This window comes from Phacochoerus africanus, chromosome 5 (assembly GCF_016906955.1).
Source record: "Phacochoerus africanus isolate WHEZ1 chromosome 5, ROS_Pafr_v1, whole genome shotgun sequence".
NCBI lineage: Eukaryota > Metazoa > Chordata > Mammalia > Artiodactyla > Suidae > Phacochoerus > Phacochoerus africanus.
This window is the reverse complement of record NC_062548.1, coordinates 73,627,798-73,653,620: the sequence shown is the minus strand read 5'-3', so window position 1 is coordinate 73,653,620 and position 25,823 is coordinate 73,627,798. Positions and strand designations below refer to the sequence as shown.

Below are 25,823 nucleotides of genomic sequence, written 5' to 3'. Positions count from 1 at the left end.
CAGCACCTACCATAATCACCCTGTACACATTAGCAGTTACTCATTTCTCCCAACCTCCCACCTCTGCCCCTGCCTCTGCCATGGTCACTAATCTACTTTCTGTCTATTGATTTGTTCATTCTGGACATTTCATGTAAAGGGAATCATACAGTACTTGATCTTTTGTGACTGGTTTCTTTCACTTAACATTTTCAAAGTTCATCTACATTGTAGCATGTATTCATGGCTTTTTATGGCCAAACAATATTCCATTACATCAATATACATATTTTACTAATCCATCATTTAATGGACAGGAAAGAGCGATTTGAACTAGAAGCAGAAACATACACACCAGGGCTCCTTGTTTAATCAGATGTAAATGTGTGTGCTTTCACACCCACTGATGCCTACCATGACCGGTTGTATACTTTGGAAGCTCAGGGGATTCTCAGACTCCTTGGAAGGGACCATCAACACTTCCACCTCTGCTCCGCAAGGTGCTCCAGCCTCTCCTTCAACAGCTTTACCACTCGCTGCTCATTGGCAATGCATTCCATTTGTCTAAGGCTCCGGTGTCCCCACTTGCATCCCAGAAGTATTTTGTCTCAGGTCTTCCCTCTTTGAATCATTCCTCACAGGTCATGCTTTCTATTCCCCTTTCCTAAGTTGGTAGCATCCGTGTCCAAGCATGTGCATCAGATGGTAGCAGCAGGTTTATCATCTTCCTTTCTTTAGGCTAGAATGTTTCTATGGCCTAACATATGTATTACTCCTGTTGATCTCACCAGAGCCATTAAACCTAAATTCCCACACTCTTCCTGATAGGTTTTTGTTTCGTTTATTCTTACTTTTTAAATTGATACATGGTACAAAATTTAAAGTATTTAAAGGAGTATTTGGGGAGTTCCCATCGTGGCTCAGTGGTTGATGAATCCGACTAGGAACCATGAGGTTGCAGGTTCGATCTTTGCCCTTGCTCAGTGGGTTAAGGATCCGGCATTGCCATGAGCTGTGGTGTGGGTCACAGACGCGGCTCGGATCCTGCGTTGCTGTGGCTCTGGCGTAGGCTGGTGGCTGCAGCTCTGATTCGACCCCTAACCTGGGAACCTCCATATGTCGCGGGAGTGGCCCACGATATGGCAAAAAAAAAAAGACAACAAAATAAATAAATAAATAAAAAGAGTATTTGATAATGTCCTCTCTTTCCTGTCCACCAGGCACCCATCTTTCCAGAGCTACCCAGCATTACTAGTTCTTACATATCTTCACAGAGATTTTTAAAGCACCTTTATTGAAATATAATTTGCATACCATAAAACACATTCGTTTTAAATGTACAATTCAACTGTTTTTAGTAAATTTATAGTCATCACCACAATCCAGTTTTAGAACATTTGTCACCCCCAAAACTCCTTTACACCTATTTGCAGTAAATCCACATTCCCAGCCCCAGATAAGTTCCAGTCTGCTTTTTTTCTTTACATGTAAATAGAATCATGTAATATCTAGTCTTTTGCCTCTTGCTTCTTTTGCTTAGCATGATGTTTTCAAGGTTCATCCATGTTGTAGTTATCAGTACTCTTTTTGATTGCTGATTGGTATTCCATTGAATGGCTGTACAGCATTTTACTTTTCCAGTTGCCAGTTGTTGGACATTTGGATTGTTTGACTTTGGGGAGAATATGAATAATGCTGCTATGAACATTTGTGTAAAAATTTTTGTGTGGACGTATGTTTTCTTTATTTTTATTTATTTATTTATTTTTTGCTTTTGTGGGGCCACACCCACAGCATATAGAGGTTCCCAGGTTAGGGGTCGAGTCGGAGCAATGCCAGATCCAAGCCGAGTCTATGACCTACACCACAGCTCACGGCAACGCTGGATCCTTAACCCACTGATCGAGGCCAGGGATCGCACCCACGTCCTCATGAATCCTAGTCAGATTCATTTCCGCTGCACCACAACGGGAACTCTGACATATGTTTTCATATCTTTTGGGTGTATACCTAGGAGGGGAATTGCTGAGTCATATGGTAAGATTATATTCAATTTTTAAGAAAATGTCAAAATGTTTTCCATAGTTGCTGTATCATTTTATATTCTCAACAGTATGTGAAGGTTGTTTCTCCTCTTCGTTGTCAAAAGGATAGTATTGCCCATCCTTTTTATTAGAGCCATCCTAGTGGGTGTGAAGTGGTGTCTCATTGAGATTTTAATTTGTATTTCCCTAATGACTGATAATGTTGAACATCTTTTCATATACGTATTGGCCACTCTTATATCTTCTAATGTCTCTTCAGATCTTTTGCCCATTTTTAAATGACATAAGTGGAATATATCACAACTTATTTAGACCTTTAATTTTCCCCACCATTTTATAGTTTTCAGTGAAAACTTTAAATTTATTCCCTGATATTTCATTCTTTTTGATGCTATTGTGAATAGCGTTTGTTTCCATAATTTTATTATCAGATTGCTCATTGCTATAATGTAGAAGTACAATTATTTTTTATCTTTTTGAGCTTATGTTCTGCAAACTGGCTAAACTTACTAGTTTCAGTACTTCTTTATGGATTCCTTAGTATTTTCTATAGACAGCATCATGTCATCTGCAAATTAAAAGTTTTATTACTTCTCTTACAATCTGCTCCTTTCCTTCCACAGATATTTTATACATAAAAAAGCAAGTACCTGCATATGTTTTCTTCCTATTTCATAAAAATGGCAGCAAACTTTGCTTTTTGTACTTGGCAGTCTATCTTGAATGTCCATTTTAGTATGTAAAGTGTTTTCACCTCTTTTTTTTTTTTCCCCCACCGGCTGTAGAAATAGTATGTTGCCAGTCGATCATACCTTCTTTACCACCCCTTCATACATATTTGTTCAACATCATCAAAGTCTCATGGTTTTATATTAGTTTTTTACAGTTTATAATCTAAGTCATTTGTTCTTTGTGACACTTCTATAATTTTAGAAATGCAGGTGTTACCTTTTCTAGATGAAGAAATGGGCACAGCAGTTACAGCTTGCTCAAGGAGAGACAGCTTTTTCTACTGCACTGAAGTTTCTGTTATTCTTCCTGTCTAATTATCCCTTGTTTGATTTGGTCCTCATTCCTGTTATTATTTAGTATCCTGATAGCCATTTAGGCCATCTCAGATGTACATTATTTGGGAAAGCTGGTTCTACCAACTTAAATTATCCTTCAGCCTGTATAACTTCATCTTGCCCTCAAATATGTCAGAGAAGTTTTGTCATTTTATTCAAATCTAGTTGTTCTCTACCTCACATTCTTCTGGTCTGCCAGTCAGTGACCAACCATATCTGCTAGAAAAAACAAGGCTAAACTGAAAGGGCTTATTCTCCCTGCCCTAATGAGCCTGGGCTAAAATTTTCTGATCTTTTTTTTTTCTTTATTTATTTAATTTATGGCCACAGCACAACATAGAAATTCTTGGGCGAGGGATTGATTCCCACTTGCAGCTGTGACCTACACTGCAGTTGCAGCAACGCTGGATCCTTTAACCAACTGCACCAGGCTGCAGAGCGAACTCATGCCTCTACAGTGATCTGAGCTACTGCGGTTGGATTCTTAAGCCACTGTGCCACAGTAGGAATTCCTACTAATCTTTTTTTTTTTTTTTTAACCTCCAAGTGCAAATTATCAGATTTGTGATCCATTCTAGGATTTCACAAGTCATGACTGTTAAACTCCCAAGTCTGCAGTGCTTTTCTTTTGGAAAATTAAAGGATTTCCTGTCCCCGGACATCTAACATAGCCCTTCTCCTCCAGGATTCTTTTTTTTTTTTTTTGTCTCTTTGCTATTTCTTTGGGCCACTCCCTCGTCATATGGAGGTTCCCAGGCTAGGGGTCTAATCAGAGCTGTAGCTTCCAGCCTACGCCTGAGCCACAGCAACACAGGATCCGAGCCGCGTCTGCAACCTACACCACAGCTCACGGCAACGCCGGATCATTAACCCACTGAGCAAGGGCAGGGATCGAACCCACAACCTCATGGTTCCTAGTCGGATTCGTTAACCACTGCGCCACCACGGGAACTCTCCTCCAGGATTCTGTTGCAAGTTTCCTGAAGGGTCTGTGAACTTGCAACAAAATAGTTTATGTAGTTCAGGGAAGCAGTGCTCTGTTTCCTTTCCTGACTTGGGCTTCAGTTTACTCTACCAAACGTGCTTAACGTAGGCGAGCACCTGGCATTTATTCCAAATATAGATGCCTTTGAAGTTCCTGTCCTGGCGCAGCAAAATGAATCTGACCAGGAACCATGAGGTTGTGGATTCGATCCCTGTCCTTGATCAGCAGGTTAAGGTTCCGGCGTTGCCGTGAGCTGTGGTCGCAGACATGGCTCGGATCCTGAGTTGCTATGGCTTTAGCATCTGCAGCCCTGATTTGACCCCTACCCTGGGAACCTCCATATGACACGGGTGCAGCCATAAAAAGCAAACACACCACACACACACACACCCAGACCCCTTACCTAGAAACTCCAATTCATTGTTCTGGGTTAGGACCCATCCCCAAGAGATTGTTCTGATGAGCAGGCTTGAGAAATACTATTTCGTGTTATGTTTGACAGTTGGTCGTCTTTTTGTCATCCACTAACATTCCACCATCAACTTCCTTTATTGCTCTCCTTGCTCTGAACGTAACTAAAAAAGCCTTTGGGACTGAAATCTTTAAGGGCTTTTTGCAGTATTCCACTCATTCAGGAGTTCTCATGGGGCCTTTCAGCTCTTTGGCATTTATCCTTGAATAAGTTTCTAAGTCTGATCTTGTTGGAAAGTACCCTCCGCAGTTCATCACTCACTCTCTCTCTCTCTCTTTTTTTTTTTTTTTTGTCTTTTCTAGGCATAACCTGTGGCATATGAAGGTTCCCAGGCTAGGGGTCTAATCAGAGCTGTAGCTGCCTGGCCTACGACAGAGCCACAGCAATGCAAGATCCGAGCCAAGTCTGCAACCTACACCACAGCTCACGGCAACACCAGATCCTTAACCCACTCAGTGAGGCCAGGGATCGAACCCGCAACCTCATGGTTCCTAGTCAGATTCATTAACCACTGAACCACAACGGGAACTCCCATCACTCACTCTCTTTAGTCATCCCCTGCTCTCTTTATCTCTCATCAAAATTTTGTGCTGATGTCAAGTCAGAATTTCATTCTGAAGACCCTCCAAGCTCATCATCCTCTTCAGAGTTTTTTCAAGTCCTGGGAAAATACCCAGTCTTTGTCTTACCTTCTTGAAATGGTTCAGGCCCTTATCCAGCTATAGCAGCATCTACCGCCCTACCGCAAAATATGTAGTGGCATGTTCACATTGTCACAAGCCCTGACAACTTCATCTCAACAACTTGAACTGGATTAGAAAGGGCTCATGGTGACTTGTTATGTTTTCTTGTGGGTAACTGTGCCATTGACTGCAGGTAATGATAAGATATCTTTTGTTTTTCCAGGTGACAGACTGTATTTCTTCTGACTCTGTTTCATCCTCTACCAGTAGTTTCTGGAGCTCGAGCTCTACCCTTTGCAGCATGCAAAATGTGCATATGTTGAACAAGGGCATACAAGCAGGTAAATTACTTTAAACATTTCCACTGAAATGGTTGACAAAATACTCAACCTTTGATAAGATACTCAACCTCACTCACAATAAAAGAAATGAAGGTGAAAACTACACTCAAATGCTGTTTGTCACCTATCCAGTTGACAAAAATCTAGTCAGTTTGGATAGTAAGTTTGAGGGCAAGAATGCAAGGAAATAGGTACCTTCTAAATAGGTACATTCAAGGTAGGAGTATAAATTGGAAGTACAGCCCCTATGACAGTTTGGCAGTTACTATCACAATCACTTTGACCCAGCACTTTTACTTGGAGTTTACTTGGAGTGCCCATGTGCAAAATGACAAGTGTACAGAATTAACCACCAAAGTATTATTTATTATAAGCAGAAAATTAAAATGAACTTAGATGTCCATCAATAGCTAAATGATTAAATAAGTTATTGTATATCCATATAATGAAGTCCTACATAGGATAAGGAAGCTCTTGCTACTAATATGTCAAGATCGTTAAGATAATTAAAAAGAAAAAGCAAGGTACAGAACAATGTGTAGCATGCTATTACATGTATTTTAAAAATGAAGGAAGGAATTCCCGTCATGGCGCAGTGGTTAACAAATCCGACTAGGAACCATGAGGTTGCGGGTTCGATCCCTGCCCTTGCTCAGTGGATTAAGGATCTGGTGTTGCCGTGAGCTGTGGTGTGGGTCGCAGACTCAGCTTGGATCCTGCGTTGCTGTGGCTCTGGCGTAGGCCGGTGGCTACAGCTCCGATTCGACCCCTAGCCTGGGAACCTCCATATGCCGAGAGAGTGGCCCTAGAAAAGGCAAAAAGAGAAGAAGAAAAAAAAAAATGAAGGAAGAGAATTGTTTTGTGTGTACAAAAATTTTTCTGGAATCACAGGGTTATCAATGAACGGAGAACAGCAGTGGGACCAAAATCTTTCACTTTATGATTTCTTGTGTCTTTGATTTTATGAAACAAAAACTTAAAAACAAAAACCTTTCTCCTTGTTTATTTTTCCCTCCAGTCATGTCTTTCCATCCGTTAATCTCTTCCTTACCTGGGTAACTGCCAAAAGGGCAGTAGTTACTGTTCTTTTCACTTGGGATCAGAACTGAAATCCTTTTCCCATTGAATGCATATTAGTAGTTCTTTCCCTCTAATACCTAAACTGACAGAAATAAACACACAACATACACCCTCCATCTCTCTCTCTCCTCTCATTTTCCCTTTCTTTTCTCTCCCTCATACGCCTTCACTCCACCCAAGAGGAGGCAGTAGCCTGTGTTTTGAAGCCTTAAAAAGTTTTTATTTACTGACTTGAATATGCCTGCCAACGAAGTCTCAACGCTGTTCCCAGAGATGTCTGTGATCTTTCCCTTCAGGTACCTTGGAAATTGTGAATGGTGTCAGAAAACATACTCGAGATGTTGGGATGACGTTCCCAACTCCAAGTTCCAGCGAGGCCAGAGTAGAAGAGGACAGTGATGTGACTTCTTTGTCAGAAGAAAAAACAGAAGAGAAAAGAATCCTTACCAGTTATTTTGGGGACACAAAGTTAAGGAAGAACAAGCAGAGCTGCTGTGAAGGTCAGTTTCTAATTCTGCTTTCTTAGCAAAAAAGAAACTAGTGAATTTCTGGTCTCTTGCAATGCCAAGATTCTTTGTTTCTAAATGACTCAGTATTGATTCTGTCTTCCCCCAGCACCACCAAAGTATAGTAATCCCTCCATATCCACAGGGGATTTAGTTCCAGTACCCCTTGTGGATACCGAAATCCATGGATGCTCAAGTCCCTTATAAAAAGCAGCACAGTACCTCCCCCCAAATACACAGATGCAGAGGGCCAGCTGTGTCTAGCGCTCCAATTACAGACTCATACCTGCAGTTAAGCAGATTCTAAGGCTTCTCAGTGGCCTCTAACAGCTGAGCCCCGAGAACCTTATTATGCACATGCCTTTGATGAGAAAAATGAAAAATCCTTTTTCTTTCTTAAAAATATTTCCTATAGGAGTTTCATGGTTTGTTCCTGTGGAAAATGTGAAATCTGGTCCTAAGAAGGAAAACCTGCCCAAGTTTCATGGCCCTGGTATCTCCTGGTTTGCACCAATAACCAACACCAAACCCTGGAGAGAGCCTCTTCGGGAACAGAACTGGCAGGAACAACACATATTCAGCCACTGCTCACTGGCAGGCCCCGGCAGACATCCACTGAAGCCTTTTGTGAGAGCAACCCTGCAGGTACAATGACTTGGAGTTAATTTTAGCCAAATGTGGGGTTCCTGTTGTGGCGCAGCGGAAACGAATCCGACTAGGAACCCTGAGGTTGTGGGTTCAATCCTTGGCCTCTCTCAATGGTTTGAGGATCTGGAGTTACTATGAGCTATGGTAGTTCACAGACATGGCTCGGGTCTGGCGTTGCTGTGGCTGGGGTGTCGACTGGCAGCTGTAGCTCTGATTAGACCCCTAGCCTGGGAACCTCCATATGCCGCAATTGCAGCCCTAAAAAGCAAAAAAAAGGGGGGGGGCTTCAGAAGTAGATCGTGTGACCCTCATTTCTAGCACCTCCACAGTTCATCTGTTCTCACACTCATTGATCAAAGGCTGCCTTACCATTAGCCATTATAAATTGTGCATCACCCTTGGTATCTGGGGGCAGGGTAGCAGGCAGGAGGATGTTGTGTAGCTGCTCATAAGGTTTGTAGATAGAGGAGTGGAGTGGAGGCCTGATGTTTGTGGCAACTTTGTATTTGTTCCTCCACTGATATAACTCCTATTTCTACTTACCTTGGGGTTTTAAATGTACCAAGTCTCTTCTTTTTAAGTACCTGGGAAGCTAAAGAAAATGTTATTTAATCATGTATTTCTTTGAAGGGATTTTTTTTTTTTTTTCTTTCTAGGGCCACACCTGAGGCATATGGAGGTTCCCAGGCTAGGGGTCAAATCCAAGCTGCAGCTTCTGACCTACACCACAGCTCACAGTAACACCAGATCCTTAACCCACTGAGTGAGGCCAGGGATCAAACCCGCTCTCTCATGCATAGTAGTTGGGTTTGTTACCACTGAGCCACACAGGAATTCCTGAACAGAAATTTAAATTAGCACAGTGGGCCAAGCTTTATCCCATCCATGTTGGGGAGAGTTGTAATTGCCAGTCTTTTTTTTTTTTTTTTTTTTAATTTATTTATTTATTTATTTATTTTTTTCCCACTGTACAGCAAGGGGATCAGGTTATCCTTACATGTATACATTACAATTACATTTTTTTCCCCCACCCTTTGTTCTGTTGCAACATGAGTATCTAGACAAAGTTCTCAATGCTACTCGGCAGGATCTCCTTGTATATCTATTCTAAGTTGTGTCTGATAAGTCCAAGCTCCCGATCCCTCCCACTCACTCCCCCTCCCATCAGGCAGCCACAAGTCTTTTCTCCAAGTCCATGATTTTCTTTTCTGAGGAGATGTTCATTTGTGCTGGAAATTAGATTCCAGTTATAAGTGATATCATATGGTATTTGTCTTTGTCTTTGTCTTTCTGGCTCATTTCACTCAGTATGAGATTCTCTAGTTCCATCCATGTTGCTGCAAATGGCATTATGTCATTCTTTTTTATGGCTGAGTAGTATTCCATTGTGTATATATACACCACATCTTCCGAATCCAATCATCTGTCGATGGACATTTGGGTTGTTTCCATGTCCTGGCCATTGTGAATAGGGCTGCAATGAGCATGCGGGTGCATGTGTCTCTTTTAAGTAGAGTTTTGTCCGGATGGATGCCCAAGAGTGGGATTGCGGGGTCATATGGAAGTTCTGTGTATAGATTTCTAAGGTATTTGCAAACTGTTCTCCATAGTGGCTGTACCAGTTTACATTCCCACCAACAGTGCAGGAGGGTTCCCTTTTCTCCACACCCCCTCCAGCACTTGTTATTTGTGCCACAGTCTTAATCCTGGGCTTGTTTCTTTGATCCCTCTGATTTTCCTATCAGAGCTTCTCCCCGCCACAGAGAGTTGTTAGATCATTCTTCAGCTCTAGATGTTTTCTGTATTTACAAACCTGCTCGGAAAACCTATTTTTCTAGGCCCTTGCAGAAAAGACTGCGTCATTAATGTGAGGTTGGGGGTTTTCTCTCCTCCACAGGAGTCACTTCAGCTTCACAGACCTGACTTCATCTCCCGCTCTGGGGAACGGATAAAGCGCCTGAAGTTAATAGTCCAGGAGAGGAAGCTGCAGAACGTGTTACAGAGTGAGCGGGAGGCACTGTTCAACACTGTGCAAGAATGGCAAGGCTGCCGGAACCCCATGCACCAGCTCCCCAAGAGAGGTGCATCCTGCCCATTGGCTTTCCTTTTAGTGGGGAGAAGGGGCAAGGTCTGCTTCATGCAAGGGAGCACTGCTCAGTACCAGGCCAGTTACATGCTCAGAAAGGGACTTTTTGCTTGCTGAGACTGCAGTCTCCTTAGGTAGCAGAACCACCTGCCCAGTTTTCACTCTCAGCACTGATCCACGTAAGCCCAGTTGCTCTTGCCCTGTCACTACACCTTAAAAATGAGAGTATGCAGTGAGAATGGTGTTTTTACAAAACCAGCTCTGTCGCCATGAGCAATTTACTTCCAGAAGTATAATGTTTTGGAGGACTTGGCTGATTCTAGGCTTGCCTAACTCATAAAATGGCAACAATAATAATAGTAAATACTTATGTAGCCCTTATGTTTTGCCCAGACTTTAACGCTGACACTGCCTCTCTGAGGTGGATACTATTTTAATATCCCTATTTCACAAGATGAGAAAACTGAGGCAAAGGGAGATTAAGTATCTTGTCCAATATAATAAGCTGAGATTTGAACCCAGATGGGCCAGTGCTAGAGTCTGTGCTCTTAACAATTATGCTAGATGTAAGGTCTCAGTAATAACATGTGAAAGCTGTGAAAACTATAAAATACTGTCTAATGCTTTCATCACAGCCTTACTTATAAACTAGTCCATGTTTCTATTCAGCTGTCTAATCTGTGCCATAGTGTTGTGTCTTCAGGGGCTTTGGGCTGCTCTCATAGTCATCATAGTCTAACCCTGGCCTTGGCCTTGGCGTCGATCACCTTCCAGCACTGCCGGCTCAGGGTAAAGGCAGAAAGTCCTAGCAGCTCCCTCTCACAACTCTTGGGCAACATACCCTTCCTTATTAAGACACAATCCCAGAGTTCCTATCTTGGCTCAGTGGTAATGAACCCAACTAGTATCCATGAGGACACAGGTTCGATCCCTGGCCTCACTCAGTGGGTTAAGGATCTGGCGTTGCCATGAGTATGGTGTAAGTCACAGAGGCAGCTTGGATTCCACGTTGCTGTGGCTATGCCATAGGCCGGCAGCTACAGCTCCCATTTGACGCCTAGCCTGGGAACTTCACATGCCTTGGGTGTAGCCCTAAAAAGCAAAAAAATAGAGACACAGTCATCTGTTACTTACCAGTCCCCTAAGGATCAGGGACCCCTCCATGGGTTCTTTCCCCAGTCACAAACTTCAGTTGAATGAGACCAGGTTCAGCGTAGCAGAGCAGAAACTTTATTTGTGGATCAAGGAATGGAGAAGGGAGAGCTCATGCTGAAAGATACTTGCTCCCCAAAGGGAGGAGAGGAAGGGAATATAAGGGTTAGGAGGCAGGTAGGTCATTAGGGCTTGAGGAGAGGGGGGCAGATTTTCAGAGGCAGCCAGGGCAGCCACTGTCTTCCGTGCTCCTTTGCACGTGGCACCGATTGTGCTGTCTGAGTACAGATGTCCCCTTTGGACAGTGATCGTAGCGTGGTAATGAAGCAAAGGTAATGTTTGGACACTTCCAGGTCTCATCCACGCAGGCTTGTGCTTATGATCCCTTCAGAGTCGTTTTGGGGCAGTTGACCACTGTGTATCTCTCAAAGCATGTATCTAAGTACAGCTACACATCTCCTCTGCCAAATGTCAGGTAGTTTGAAACAAGCACAAAGATAAATCAGGGCAAGTATCCTTCAGCTCTCAGGGGTTGCTATGGAAACACAGAGATCAGTCAAGGCCTGGGTTCTTCAGTTTGTAGAGGCTGGGATGGGTGACACCACTGCTACTCAACAATAAAAAAGAAAATTTTGCCGTTTGCAACAGCATGGATTGATCTGGAGGGCGCTACTCAGTGTAACGAGTCAGACAGAGAAAGAAAAATGCCGTATTACATCACTTACATGTGAAATCTAAAAATTCTTAGTGAATATAACAAAAAAGAAACTCACAGGTATAGAGAACAAACTAGTGTTTTACCAGTGGGGAGCGGGTGGAAGGAGGGGCAAGATAAGGGTGGGGAATTAAGAGATACAAACTATGTATAAAATAAGTAAACTATAAGGATATACTGTATAATATAGGGAATAACTATAAAAGAGGTATAACCTTTAAAAATTGTGAATCACAGAGTTCCCATCATGGCGCAGAGGAAACAAATCTGACTAGGAACCATGAGGTTGCTGGTTCAATCCCTGCCCTTGCTCAGTGGGTTAAGGATCTGGTGTTGCCGTGAGCTGTGGTGTAGGTTGCAGACATGGCTCAGATTCTGCATTGCTGTGCTGTGGTATAGGCCAGCGGCTACAGCTCCAATTGGGCCCATAGCCTGGGAACCTCCATATGCCGCAAGTGCAGTCCTAAAAAAAAAAAAAGACAAAAAAAATTGTGAATCACTCACTATTTTGTACACCTGAAACGTATATAATATTACATAATCAACTAGACCTCAATTAAAAAAAAAAAAAACTCAGTCCACTAAAAACTTCTTCTCTTGCTTAGGTTTCCTGGCTACTCAAAAGAAAAGGCCTGTTGGAAAGAAGGAAATGATCCAGAGGTCTAAACGGTAAGGCCAAAAGAATAAGTAACTATAAAAGTATAAATTAGGCCGCCAAATGGTCAGGAGCTCTAGATTGGCTCCAAAATAAAGGCATAATGCTGTAGTTAAAACATTATGAGAAAATTAGTTACAAAAGTAGTTTCTCACTTATGGCACTAAAAAAGAGATGGAAAATAGCAGATCATGGTATGGGTGACTCATATGCAAAAATATAAAAAAATCACCATTAATTTGCATGCCCTAGTCAGGCTTGTCTTTGTTAGAAACTTAAATATAAATTTAAAATATTTTAAAATTAAGTATTTATTTGGGTCCTTACATCTAGGCAATCCTTTTTCTAGAAATTTATCCAATACAGTGAGAGATAAGGGAATAGTCTCCAAGAAACAATAAATTAGGCTTAGAAAAAAAATCAAGGAGTTCCTATTGTGGCTCAGAGGGTTTAAGAACCCAACATAGTGTCTATGAGGGTGCAGGTTTGATCTCTGACCATGCTCAAAGGGTTAAGGATCTGACCTTGCCCCAAGCTGTGGCATAGGTTGCAGATATGGCTTAGATCCAGTGTTGCCTTGGCTGGGGAGTAGGCCTGCAGCTGCAGCTCCGATTCAGCCCTAGCCTGAAAGAATAAGTAACTGTAAAAGTATAAATTAGTATAAACTTTCATATGCCACAGATGCAGTCGTAAAAGAAAAGAAAAAAAAAAAGAAATTTCAGAAGCATGTGTGCAATGCTACCATCTGTAGTCTTTAAAAAAGGTATTTGTGCTTACATGAATAAATATACTTTTGTATGCAGACTGTCTCTGGAAAGATACCCAAAAAACTGATAATAGTGGTTGCCTTTGGGAAAAACAACTCAGTGAGTACAGAGATAGGAGTAAGACTAATTTTTACCTTTTTATACTTTTTGAATTTTGTGCCGTTGCATTCTTTAGCAATTAATTAATTAGAGATATGCATTTATTGCTCATGAGATTGCCATGGAGTAACAGAGTTGACGTCAGTTACCTTTTAGGGCTTCATTAGAGACCGCCTTTAATAAGAACAGTTTTATAGTTGTAATAGTGCTTGAAAACAATTTATCTTAGGTAATTAAAGCATTCCTCTAGAAATCTTGTTTTTACTCTCCATTTAGTAAACTCTGTCCTTATAGGTAATTCAAAGGGATGCTGTGATCAAGTGGTTGTCAAAGGGTGGTCCATGGACCTCTGACGATCCCTTTAGGGGTTTTGCCAGGTCAAAACGAATTTCAAAATAATACTAGAACATTATGCATCTTTTCACGGTATTGACATTAGTACTGATGATGCAGAAGTAATGAGGAGAGAAGTAAAACAGCTGATGCCTCAGCGCTCTTTGAGACAGTGGCACCAAACTGTGCTGGCCATTGTGTTCCTCACAGCCACGTGGCAGCAGTGTGCTGGAAGTACGCACGGAGCGCTTCTGCTGCACACCAAGATGCTATGAGCGCTGATGCCTTGGCTTGCATAGTGAGCTGAACTAGCTGCCTTTTTCCTGGAACACAGCTTTTACTTGAAAGAATGACAGATAAATTAATTATTCAAAATGAGTATATGACAGACATTTTCTTCAAAATGAAGATGTTAATGTGTCACTTTGAGAAAAAGAGTTGACAATATTTATTGCCACAGAGAAAATCCAAGCTTTCAAGCAAAGAATAGAATTCTAGAAAACTTGTCTACCACTTTGCGTTGACTACCTCCCAGTACTTTGACTTTTCTGATGAGATCAGCAATGATATAAATAATTGTGCTATTTGGGAGTTCCCGTTGTGGCTCAGCAATAACAAACCTACTAGTAACCAAGAAGACTCGGGTTCAATCCCTGACCTCGCTTAGTGGGTTAAGGATCCAGCATTGCTGTGGCTGTTGTGTAGGCTGGCAGCTGCAGCTCCAATTCGACCCCTAGCCTGGGAACTTCCGTATGCTGCAGGTGCAGCCCTAGAAAGACAAAAACAAATAATAATAATTGTGGTATTTTTCATACCATGTAGGTAAATGTCTACAGTTAAACTACCATTTGTCAAGATTTGGTATAGTATCAAGAAAATCAACAATTATCTGAAAAGAATACTAAAATACTTTCTTTTCCAATTACATATGTGTGTAAATTGGATTTTTTTTAATGTATACTTTAACTAGAACAACATATAACCACAGATTTTTTTTTTGTTGTTGTTATTTCTTGGGCCGCTCCCTCGGCATATGGAGGTTCCCAGGCTAGGGGTCTAATCGGAGCTATAGCTGCCAGCCTACACAACAGCCACAGCAATGTGGGATCCAAGCTGCGTCTGCGACCTAAACCATAGCTCACGCCAACACTGGATCCTCAACCCACTGAGCAAGGTCAGGGATCGAACCCATAACCTCATGGTTCCTAGTCGGATTCATTAACCACTGCACCATGACGGGAACTCCCCACAGACTTAATACAGAAACAAATAAAAGAATCCAACTATCTTCTACGAAACCAACATTAAAGAGATTTGCAAAATACGTAAAACATTCCACTCTTCTTACTTTGTTTTGGAAAATGTATTTATTTTTATGTTACCATGTAATAGGCTTCTTATTATTTAAATTAAGAAATAAGGTTTTTTTGGAATTCCCATCGTGTTTCAGTGGTTAACAAATCTGACTAGGAACCATGAGGTTGTGTGTTCGATCCCTGGCCTTGCTCAGTGGGTTGAGGATCCAGTGTTGCCATGAGCTGTGGTGTAGGTTGCAGATGTGGCTCAGATCCCACGTTGCTGTGGCTCTGGTGTAGGCCGGGGGCTACAGCTCCGATTCGACCCCTGGCCTGGGAACCTCCATATGCCGTGGGTGCAGCCCTAAAAAGACAAAAAAAAATAAGTTTTTTATTGAAGTATAGTTAATTTACAATATTATATTTGTTTCAGATGCAAAGCATAGTAATTCAGCTATTTTTATAGATTATATTCCATTTATAGTTATTGCCAAATAAAGGCTGTATTTCCCTGCTATACTATATATCCTTGTTGCTTATTTATTTTACATAATTTGTACCTTTTAATCCTCTACCCCTCTTTTGCCCCTCCCCCTTTCCTTCTACCCACTGGTAACTACTAGTTTGTTCTCTGTATCTGTGCATCTGTTTCTGTTTTGTTATATACATTTGTTTTATTTTTTATATTCCACATATAATTGATGTAATACAGTATTTGTCTTTCTCTTAACTTGTCTCACTAAGCATAATACCCTCTAGGTCTAGAATGGCAGGATTATATCCTTTTTTATGCCTGAGTGTATTCACGCCTTCTTTATCCATTCACTTGTTGATGGATACTTAGGTTGTGAAATAAGCATTTGTTTAACGTTTAGTTTTAACTTCTAATACATTAAGTATCAATACATAAAATCCATATTCATCAAAATTGCCCTCAACTTTTAGTAGTATAAAGAGGTCCTAAGTATAAGAACTTTGAGAATTATTGCTTTATTCTGAATGTCACAAGATTTAATTAAGGGGAATCACACAGTGTTTATTTTGTGGCAGCGAATAACACTATCTCAGCAAGAAGAGTCCTTGCTATAAAGGACTGTAAAGCTTGCCTGTAGGAAGATAGGGTATCTTTGAAGGCATCAGTGCTTTAAAATATAAATATAGTTTGTAAGAGCAGGTTAAGTACCCATCTTCTGGGAAAAGACAGATTTTAAACTGATTCATTTTCAAAGAAGCCATTCACTTCCATCTGAGAATCATAGAGTTGAATGGGATCTTAAAGACCATCTTGGTCCATCCTTAACTTTTAGGAAACTTAAAACCCAGAGAGAGGAGGTAGTCCAGCAAGTCAGGGCCAGTACTGGGGTTAGAGTCCAGCTGTGGGCTCCCCATCCAGTACTCCTTCACCTGAAGCATAAGAGGGATTTGGAGCCCTGGATCTCTGTGTTACTCATCATCCTTGCTCATTGCCTACCTCTACGAAAGGTGTTTAAAGGTTTCTGGAAGAAGAAAGGATTTGAGGAGTTCCTGTTGTGGCCTAGTGATAATGAACCCATCCAGTATCCATGAAGATTCGGATCGATCCCTGGCCTCGATCAGTGGGTTAAAGAGCCGCCATTGCCTTAAGCTGCAGCATAGGCTCCAGCTGCAGCTCCGATTCGACCCCTAGCCTGGTAACTCCCATATGCTGCAGGTGAAACCCTAAAAGCAAAAAAAAAGAAAGAAGAAGAGGAAAGGATTTGGCGAAGGGAGAACTTCAACTTGACTCTTAGCTGGAAGCATTTCTTCCATTGTGTCCCTCAAGAGAAGTTTTTTATTTTTGTTTTTGTTTTTTGGCCGCACCCACAGCATATGGAAGTTCCTGAGCCAGGGATCAAATCCAAGCTGTAACTGCGACCTACACCACAGCTGCAGCAATGCCAGATCTTTAACCCACTGTACCAGGCCAGGGATTGAACCTGTACCACTGCAGTGACAACATCAGATCCTTAACCTGCTGTGCCACAGCAGTAGCTCCCAAGAAAAATTTTTTTCACCAACTTGATTAATGCATATATTTGGGTATGTGCCAGGCACTGGACTAGATACTAGAAATGAAAGGTAGTTAACTCCAGACTATAAGCAGACAGACAGTTCCAGTAATACATAATGATTGCTTTCAAGAAGCCATTTACAAGATGTAATTTCTGGTTGTCATGATTAGCCTGACTCCCAGCTTTCCAGCCCTAGAATACAACCTTTCCTGGTCCAAGCAGATTTTGTCTTCACATCATGTGTTCTGTTTTCCAGTGGCCTTTGTTATCCCTTCTCTAACAGTGACTTTTTGTTGAATGGTTAATGTATTATCGTTAATTTACACTAACAGTGACTTTTTTTTCCAGCTTTACTCTGATATAATTGCTGTTTAACATTGTGTAAGTTTAAGGTGTACAATGAGGTGATGGACTTCCTGTGTGGCTCACAGCATAACTACTCGGCGTTGCTTCCATATACATATTTATATTGCAAAATATTTACAGTAGGTTAGTTAACACATTCTTCACCTCATGGAATTAGCACATTGTTGTTATTATAATGAGAACTGTAAAGCTCTGTCATAGCAACTTTGAAGTATACGATGCAGTGTTGTTAGCTACAGTCACTGTGCTGCACATTCGATCCCCAGAACTTACTTGTCATAGAACTAACTGGAAGTTTGTACTCTTTGACCAGCATCTCTCCATTCCCCCATCCCTCAGCCCCTGGCAACCATCCTTCTATTCTTTATTCCTATGCATTTGATGTTTTTAGAGTCCCCATGTGAGTGAGATCATACAATTTTGTCTTTGACTTATTTCATTTAGTACATCATAGACCTCAAGGTCTATACATGCTGTTGCAAATGAAAGGATTTTCTTTTTATGGCTGAATAATATTCTGTAGATAAAACATATATCACACTTTCTTTATTCATTTATCTGTTGGTGGACATGTAGGTTGTTTCCATGTTCTCACTACTGTGAATAGTGCTGTAACGAACGTGAGGGTGCACCTATCTCTTCGAGATCATTTCATCTTCAGATATATACCCAGAAGTGGGATTGCTGGACCATACCGTAGTTCTATTTTGAGGAACTTGCCTAATGTTTTCCATGGTGCGGCACCAATTTGCATGTGCAGCCACAGAGCACGTTCTCCACCTCCTAGCCACCACTTATTAGCTCTTGTTTTTTTAATACTAGCCATTCTAACAGATGTGATGTGCTATCTCATTGTGGTTTTCATCAACAGTGACTTTTTTTCTTGAGTTTTATTTGTTTATTTATTGGCTGCACCCACAGCATGCAGAAGTTCCTGGGCCAGGGATTGATCCCATAACCCAAGCCACAGCAGTGACAACACCAGATCCACTCCCAGCAGTGACTTAAATGTTTGTTCTTTTTTGGTCCCTTGTCTGACTTCCGCTTTTGTGTTCTCAGTTAGTGGTTGTTTCCAGTGTCTCAAGTGGAACTCCCATTCTCCACTCTACACTTTTTTGGCCCACCCACTCACCAGCCAGCCATAAAAGCTGGGGAGCGGCTGCCCTCAGCCGTGTGACCCCACACTGCACCTGTGACCAGCTAGCATGTCCAGGAGACTTGCCTTAGTGATCGCTCTGGAACCCATCCTCCTGACTGCCTTGATGCAAGCTTGGCCTCCTCTCTTGAAAGGCTGCTGTTCACCAACTTCTATTCTTTGTTTTCTCTAATCTGTTTCCCACAGAGCCTCTAGGTCATTGTTTCAGTGATTTTTTTTTTTTGGATTATAGAAAGCTCTAGCAAATACAGAAAAAAATTGAAAGAAGAAAATATCACCCATAATTCTTCCATCTAAACATAACTAACACTAGTCCTGTTTCTATGGGGATTTTGCAGAGTCCTGTGTTAAAGAACTTCTTTTCCCCGGAATCCTTAACCCACTGAGTGAGGCCAGGGATTGAACCCTTATCCTCACTGATAATAGTCGGGTTTGGAACCTGCTGAGCCACAACAGGAACTCCCATAAAAATTATTTGAAACATTTTATGCTTCATAGTAATTTTATTATAGTCTATAATCTATTTCACTGTTCTTTTGTTGGAGATTTAGATTATTTCCAAGTAGAGTGTATTTATCAAATGCATGTTTTTAGATAAGACCATTATTGTACTTTTCACATTATTTTTCACATTTAAAAATATAGTAATCAGTCCTTATATTGAAATCATATATTTTTGCATATAGAGTGAAAAGTTCATCTCTACCCCTTTATTCCACTCCTTCCCCAGAAGTAACCACTATTAGTAGAAGTTTATTATTTTTTTAATTGATCTATATCCCTGTCCTGATCATGAGCACTAGGCTAGGGTTCTTTATGTCCTGGTGTCTTAACAGGAAGCAGGGCTCACAGCCTGTCTGAGGTTCTGAGTGCCTGGAGAGCTGGAGAACTTAGGGAGATGTGGGGAGAAGCAGTCATGTGCCTCTGCGGTCAGGTGACCTCACTGCTTTCTGTCTCTCCATTGGTGCCATTTCTCAAGGATTTATGAGCAACTTCCAGAAGTACAGAAAAAGAGAGAAGAGGAAAAGAGGAGATCGGAATACAAGTCATACCGGCTGCGAGCCCAGCTATATAAAAAGGTCAGTCAGTCCTAGAGCAGGATTGATGTGGTTTATCAGGGGAAAGAGAAATTGAGAAAAACACAGCTGACCTAACCACGTTTGGAGAGTGAACTTAAGCTTATAATGCATTGTACCATTGCTGAAATATAGACGATAAATGCACTAGAAAGTATCAAGATTTCAAATCTGAAAATCTAAAAAGGCACATTTTAAAAAGGCGCCTCTGGTCATACATTTGGAATGAAACCAAATTTCGTACTCAGGTGTCAGTTTAGATATCATGTGGAAATGCCCAAATCTTTCAGAATTGTTGGGTTTTCATTCCAGAGTCACAAATGATAGTTTTATGCCCCTTATGGGTAAATCATATACCGCTAGAATTTTTTTTTTTTTTGGCCTTGCCTGAAGCATGTGGAACTTCCTGGACCAGGGAGTGACGCTGGGCCACAGCAGTGACAATGCCAGATCCTTAACCCATTGCACCACAAGGGAACTTCACCACTAGGACTTTTAAAATAAATTGTGATGATCATTGTACAACTATAAATGTAATAAATTCATTGGTAAATAAATAAATAAATTGGAAAATGTCCTGGTATGGCCTACAAGGTGGCAGTTTGGGACTCAGCGCCTTGAAGCCAGCACCATTTCCTGCCCCACAGCCCATGGAGTCAGTGGTGCTGCAAGTCCCAGAACCTCACCGGCCAGGGAACTTGCTACCAATTAATTCCTTGAGAAAGCAGATGGGCTCCTGTGCCTGAAGGTCCAGATCCTTCACTGTTCTCATTTCCTTCCTAACCCCCTCACCTCACCCCCAGAGGACTCTGAAAATCAGAAACAGGAGACGAGTTCCTACCAAACCAATGTGAGGTTGGAGAACAGCTTCTGGAGCACACGCCACAGCCCAGGCTGAGCTCCCTCACGTTGGGAGACCCCAGCACTGCATGGCCTGTCTGGCCTGTCAGCATCACAGGGCCAGGCCTCTTGTTGCGCTGGTGTTTGTGAACTGATAGTGGCTGGATTAGTCTGTTAGGATGATACTAATATTGCGTTTCTGTATAGACTATGTTTGATTATAGATCTTTCCTAAACACTTCAGGACTTTTTTTTTTTTTTTTGTATAATTAGCATAGTTTCTGTAACTGAGAAAGATAAACAAGATTTGGGGAAAACCACACTGGTCTCTTCAGCATCATTCTGGGTTGAGGAGCGGCCATGCCTCTGATGGTAGGAGTATCTAACTTCTGTCCTGCCTTTCTTTTCTTCCACAGAAAGTGACCAATCAACTCTTGGGGAGGAAAGTCCCTTGGGACTGACATGAGAATATTTTCCTCAGAGCCTTGGAATTATATTTTATCATCCTGGAGGAGCACAATCCTTACTTTATGAGTCTGGTTTAATAAAACTTGTCCATGTGTAATTGAAAATTACTGACCTTCTAAAGAGTCTTGGGTAGAGTGATAACTAAGATTATTAATGGTTTGGGAGCAATACTTTTTCCACAGTGGCCTCGCCCACAGGGATGTTTGTTACCATGGTATCTTAATTCTAGCCGAGAGCCAGTCTCTTTTTGTACGTGTTTTTATACTTTTAGAAAATAAATAACTTCTGGTTGATTCATAGTAAAGCACGCAGCAGAGGGCCATTTATTTCCCTTCTGGAGAGGTGCAAGGAGCTGTGCTCCCCGAACTGTGTGGGGAACCTCAATCTAAAAGCACCGATCAAGGTAAACGGGCTGTGAGATGAAATGTGGCCTTTGTTCAGAAGTGCAGCAGCATGGCAAGAGCCCTGTTGTGGGCTTTGGGGGACAGTGTTTGGGTGGGTAGCTGTCGGGCGTGCCCAGAGACTCTTGGCAGACGCAGGTGCCTTGGGTACAGAGCTACCTCCTAGACTCATTCCAGCTTCCCCCAGGCCACTAGCCTTTGGTAGAACACAATTCAGGAGGCAACAGAAGCTTGATTGAAGTCCTGATCTGATCCCGGACAGTGGGATGTAGGTCGCAGCACTTCTAGGTGCAGTCCTGGTCAAAGCCCTACACTTTGTGCCTGGCTGCTTTCTTCCCCTTCAGCAGAGACCGTGGGGCCATAGCAGATTGATGCCTTGGCCCCAGTCCTTCTCACGTGGATTCTTCTCACACGCCTCCACTCCCTTTCCACATGACTGCATTTCCTCTCACTGAAGAGGTGGGGTTCCCTGATGTGACACCTGCAGAAGCTTAGAAAAGCATTTCGTTGTTTCTGCTTTACTTTTGCTCCTCTGCAGTTACCTTGAAACCATGCCTGAGCTAGACTGCCAGAAAATGAGAGAGCCCAGTAACCCCCACACTTGGCCTGTCACTTGGCCAACCCCACAACGTACAACTAAGGCTGAGACCAAAGGGGCTGCCCAGCCGATCTTAGCCTAATCTGCTGAGCCACAGACTCACAAGCTTAAAAAAAATGTGTGTTCCTCTTTTGCGGTTGTTTTTTGTTTTGTTTTGTTTGTTTGTTTTTGTCTTTTGTCCTTTTAGGGCCACATCAGCGGCATATGGAGGTTCCCAGGCTAGGGGTCTAATCGGAGCTGTACCTGCAGGCCTACACCACAGCCACAGCAACACCAGATCCAAGCCACATCTGCGACCTACACCACAGCTCACGACAACACTGGATCCTTAACCCACTGAGCAAGCCCAGGGATTGAACCCGCAACCTCATGGTTTTTAGTCTTTTCCACTGCGCCACAAGGGGAACTTCTGTTTGTTTGTTTTTTGCTTCTTAGGGCTGAACCCACAGCATATGGAAGTTTCCAGGCTAGGGATCGAATGGGAGGTGCAGCTACGACCTACACTACAACTCATGGCAAGGTTGGATCCTGGACCCACTGAGTGAGGCCAGGGATCAAACCCTCATCCTCAGGAATACTAGTCAGATTCATTTCTGCTGAGCCACAACAGGAACTCCTGTAGTTGTTTTTAATGCAACATTCTTGTGACACTAGATAAATGATAGGTGGCAACCCCAAAAGACCGGATAGAGCACAATGCCACTGAGTTCCAGTGTGGATAAGCAGTAAACCTTTACTGTGCCATCAGAGTGAGACCTCAGGGTTTGCTTGTCACTGCAGCAGAGCTGAACCCCGCTGACTAATCTACAAGGAAATAGGTCACGGGCTCTCTCCCTGCTCCAGTGTCTGAGAGACCTGAGCAGAGGGGAGGCGGTAGGTCAGGTGAAGTACAGGGAGAGCACATAGCCTAGAGCCTTCAGAGTTGAAGCCTGTCTTTTGGAAGCCGAAGTGCTGGTAGATGACCAGGGCAGAGCACTGCACTATGCTGGTGCTGAGGACCACTTCACTGTAGCCCTGGTCACGTGCAAACTGGAGGACAGTCCTGACCAGGGCTTTCGCTATCCCCTGACCACGGTGCTCCAGGGCCACGAATAGGTGAAGCAGCTCCAGCTGCACCTTCTGCAGGGTGGGCTTCTTATTGGGCAGCGCTCCCACCATGCCCACCAGCTGCCCCTCAGACTCAGCCACCCAGAAGCAGGAGCCACTCTCACTGAAGTAGGACTTGGTGATGTCAGACAGGTCTGTTCGCAAACACCTGGCTTCAAACTGGGCCCAGGGGTATTTGACAAGGAACCACAGGGCACCAAGGAGAGAGGCGCTGGCCATGAGGGCCAGGACCCAGGAGCCAGAGATCAAGAATAGGGCAAGGGGTCCCCCAAGCAAGAGCACAAGAGTTCGGGGCAGCTTCAGGACGTAGCAGAAGGTGGTGGGGATGTGCTCAGTCACCAAGTGAGAGAACGAGCTCAGGACCCACTTGCGGTCTTTTTCCTGGTATTTGCGGATGCGATAAGGAGCCATGGAAGACTTCTGTGTCTGAATCTCAGAATTCAAGAGACCGAGTGAGGTGTCTCTGTCCACCTTTCTAGCAGTCCTGGGGGAGAGAGGGAATCATGTGAGTGGCCTGTCCTCCCACCTCCCACGAGTGGGGACAACTCTGCTCAAGGATGTGTCATTCTGCTTCTACCCAAGAGGAATTAGGCTGCAGCCCCTGGGAGGAGGTGCTAGGCTAAGAAACACCTGCTTTTGATCCTACCTCCGTGCCCGCCCTTGGGCATTTTGCATATTCTTCTCTAAGAACCTGCCTTCTACATATGCACACTATCCCCCCTTCCCCTTCCCCCATACATTGGGGTGGCACCAGGCAGCAGCCAAACACGTGTCTCCTGCCCTTCGGTCCCTCTTGCAGGGACCATACACTGCTGGAATCCTGTGTTTCCAAGTGCAAGTTTCAGCAAAAGCTCCATCCCCCTTAATTACAAGTTTCCAGGCTATTGAGGTGGCATAAGAGCCAAATATCAAAAATGGCCCAGGCTTGAGAACCAGGGGAGGGTCTGGACCACCAGGCCACACTTGAGCACTGGCCTTCCACCCATAACTCCTCACCTGCTATCACAAGAGTCTTGAGTGTCCAGGGAAGCTTCAGCCTGGCCTCTGGCCTCAGCCTCCAGCTGGCATCAAGGAGTGACTGTGCAGGGCCCGTTCCACTTCTGGGGACTAGGTCCTGGATGGCCACCTCATTGGCTGGCTCCTGAGCGTTTGTTAATCATAAACCCCAGGATCAAGGAGCTGGACTGTGATGGGCGGCCCATTTTCTGTTCCCTCATCACTGGGGAACCAGCCAGGGCCTGAAATAGCTCAGGTGTCCTTGGTGGACAGCCTACACGCCCTGCCGTGGCAGTTTGCCTGGCACCGTGGGTGCTCTCTGATGCCGCCTCTGCCCCTCCACACAGCTGCTTTAAGCCAGGGGAAAGCCCATCTCAACCTGTGCTGTTAGCACAGGCCAGAACCCAAGTCCCCTGACTTAGCACACAAGGTCCTTCACGGCAGAGTGCAGACAGCAGGAGCCTGGCCATGCAGGACCTTCGTCCAGGTCAAGAGTTTGGACTCTGTTCCAGGAGCATCAGAAGGCCACTGCTATGCTTCTAGCTGGAGAGCACCATAAGCAGAGGGGGTGTGTGTGGTTGTGTGGTGGTGTGCACTAACTTCCTTACCCCCCAGAGGCTAGTGCAATGGTCCAGGTGGAAGAAGGGCCTCCTGATACAGATGGGCAGTTTGCTCACTGCTCAAGAACACCTTGTGGGAATTAAAAACCAAGCCACAAGCCTGGCACAGAGCTGGGCGTGACCAAAGAAAACATAACTTTTCCTTATTTGATCAGAATGCTGCCCACTGAACTGTGCATCCAATAGGTTGTATCTGGGTGAGGGGGCTGCCTTACTCAATGTACACAAACTCCTAAGTTTTGCCATCAGGGGCCCTACAAGAGAAAGCAGTGGCTTGGACTAGAGTGGGGTTGTGGGTAGTGTGACCTGGCCCACTTGCGGGCGGGGCGGGGGGGGGGGCAGAAATGGCATGGGTTAGTGATGATCTGAGGATGAAGAAGGGGTTGGAGAAGATAGCCAGGATTCTGGCAGAAGCACCTGGGAGGATGCTGGAGAGACCAGACTTGGCAGCTGCAACCCAGGGCTGGTGGATGCGGGCTGCTGAGGCTCCGGCACCCATCAAGGCCTCAAGGGTTTAACTAACATGAAGTCTGGGTGGTGAGCTATAGGCATGTTACATTGTTTTCAGTAAAATGTAGTATTTTCTTTAAATGGTTCAATGTCAAGCCAAATTTGAGGATTCACAAGAGACAAGAGGGTTCCAAATTACAGTTGACTATTGCTTATGAGTTTAATATTAACCAGTGAGAAAACAAGCTGAGGAGACAGGGCTGTGAGCTGTCCCTACCATCTGTCTCCTGTGGCCTCAACACCTGGTGGCCTCGGTTTACATTCAGGCTTTTCAACCTTCCTCTCAGCCATGAACAATGATGATGAGGATCTGTTGACATGAAAAAAAAATTGTCAAAATATAGCACCAAGCTATTAAAGCTTATAAGACAGTGTTTTCATTTATTTTTTTTTGAAAAATAGAACAAAAATAATTTATACACACAAGCATGCAGAGAGGAAAGTGTAAACGGTTCCACCACACTTTAGTGGCCATTCCTTCTGGACAGAGGAAGCAGGCAGTTCTCTGGGTAAGAGATGACCTCTGGAAGTTTCAGCACATTCCAGGCTCTTGGCCCCACTTTCAGATGATGGAACTGCTTGAGAATCTACCTGTTTTAGCCTCTGCCAACTCTTGAATCTAAACAGACCCAGCTGAGACTGTGAACTCCTAAAGGTAAGGCAGATGTGTTAATACTTTTATTCTATTATCTTTAACCATGTAAATGCGTCTAATTCAGTACATTCACAATGTTGTATAATTACCAC

General features: G+C 43.3%; 2 protein-coding genes across 5 annotated transcripts in view; one reads left to right on the top strand and one right to left on the bottom strand.

Annotated features, from left to right (window-relative positions):
- ALMS1 (ALMS1 centrosome and basal body associated protein) overlaps positions 1-20,948 on the top strand; it is a 163,269-nt gene extending 142,321 nt beyond the window's left edge. For all 4 annotated transcript variants that reach the window (XM_047781767.1, XM_047781769.1, XM_047781768.1 and 1 more), the window contains 7 exons: positions 5,455-5,572; positions 6,949-7,152; positions 7,574-7,803; positions 9,704-9,887; positions 12,365-12,428; positions 19,440-19,539; positions 20,793-20,948. In XM_047781767.1, the coding sequence (XP_047637723.1) occupies positions 5,455-5,572; positions 6,949-7,152; positions 7,574-7,803; positions 9,704-9,887; positions 12,365-12,428; positions 19,440-19,539; positions 20,793-20,837 (945 nt within the window). In that variant the 3' untranslated portion in view covers positions 20,838-20,948. The remainder of the gene's footprint in view (positions 1-5,454; positions 5,573-6,948; positions 7,153-7,573; positions 7,804-9,703; positions 9,888-12,364; positions 12,429-19,439; positions 19,540-20,792) is intronic.
- Positions 20,949-22,550: 1,602 nt separating this feature from the next.
- NAT8 (N-acetyltransferase 8 (putative)) lies at positions 22,551-24,703 on the bottom strand. The gene is made up of 2 exons (XM_047781770.1): positions 23,947-24,703; positions 22,551-23,434 (listed from the first exon to the last, which is right to left on the bottom strand). The coding sequence occupies exon 2, from the start codon at positions 23,359-23,361 to the stop codon at positions 22,663-22,665; it is 699 nt and encodes a 232-aa protein (XP_047637726.1). The 5' UTR covers positions 23,362-23,434; positions 23,947-24,703; the 3' UTR covers positions 22,551-22,662.
- Between the last annotated feature and the right edge of the window lie 1,120 nt (positions 24,704-25,823).

Excerpts from the sequence above, each read along its gene's own strand:
- NAT8 (XM_047781770.1), bottom strand. The coding sequence starts at position 23,361 with ATGGCTCCTTATCGCATCCGCAAATACCAGGAAAAAGACCGCAAGTGG.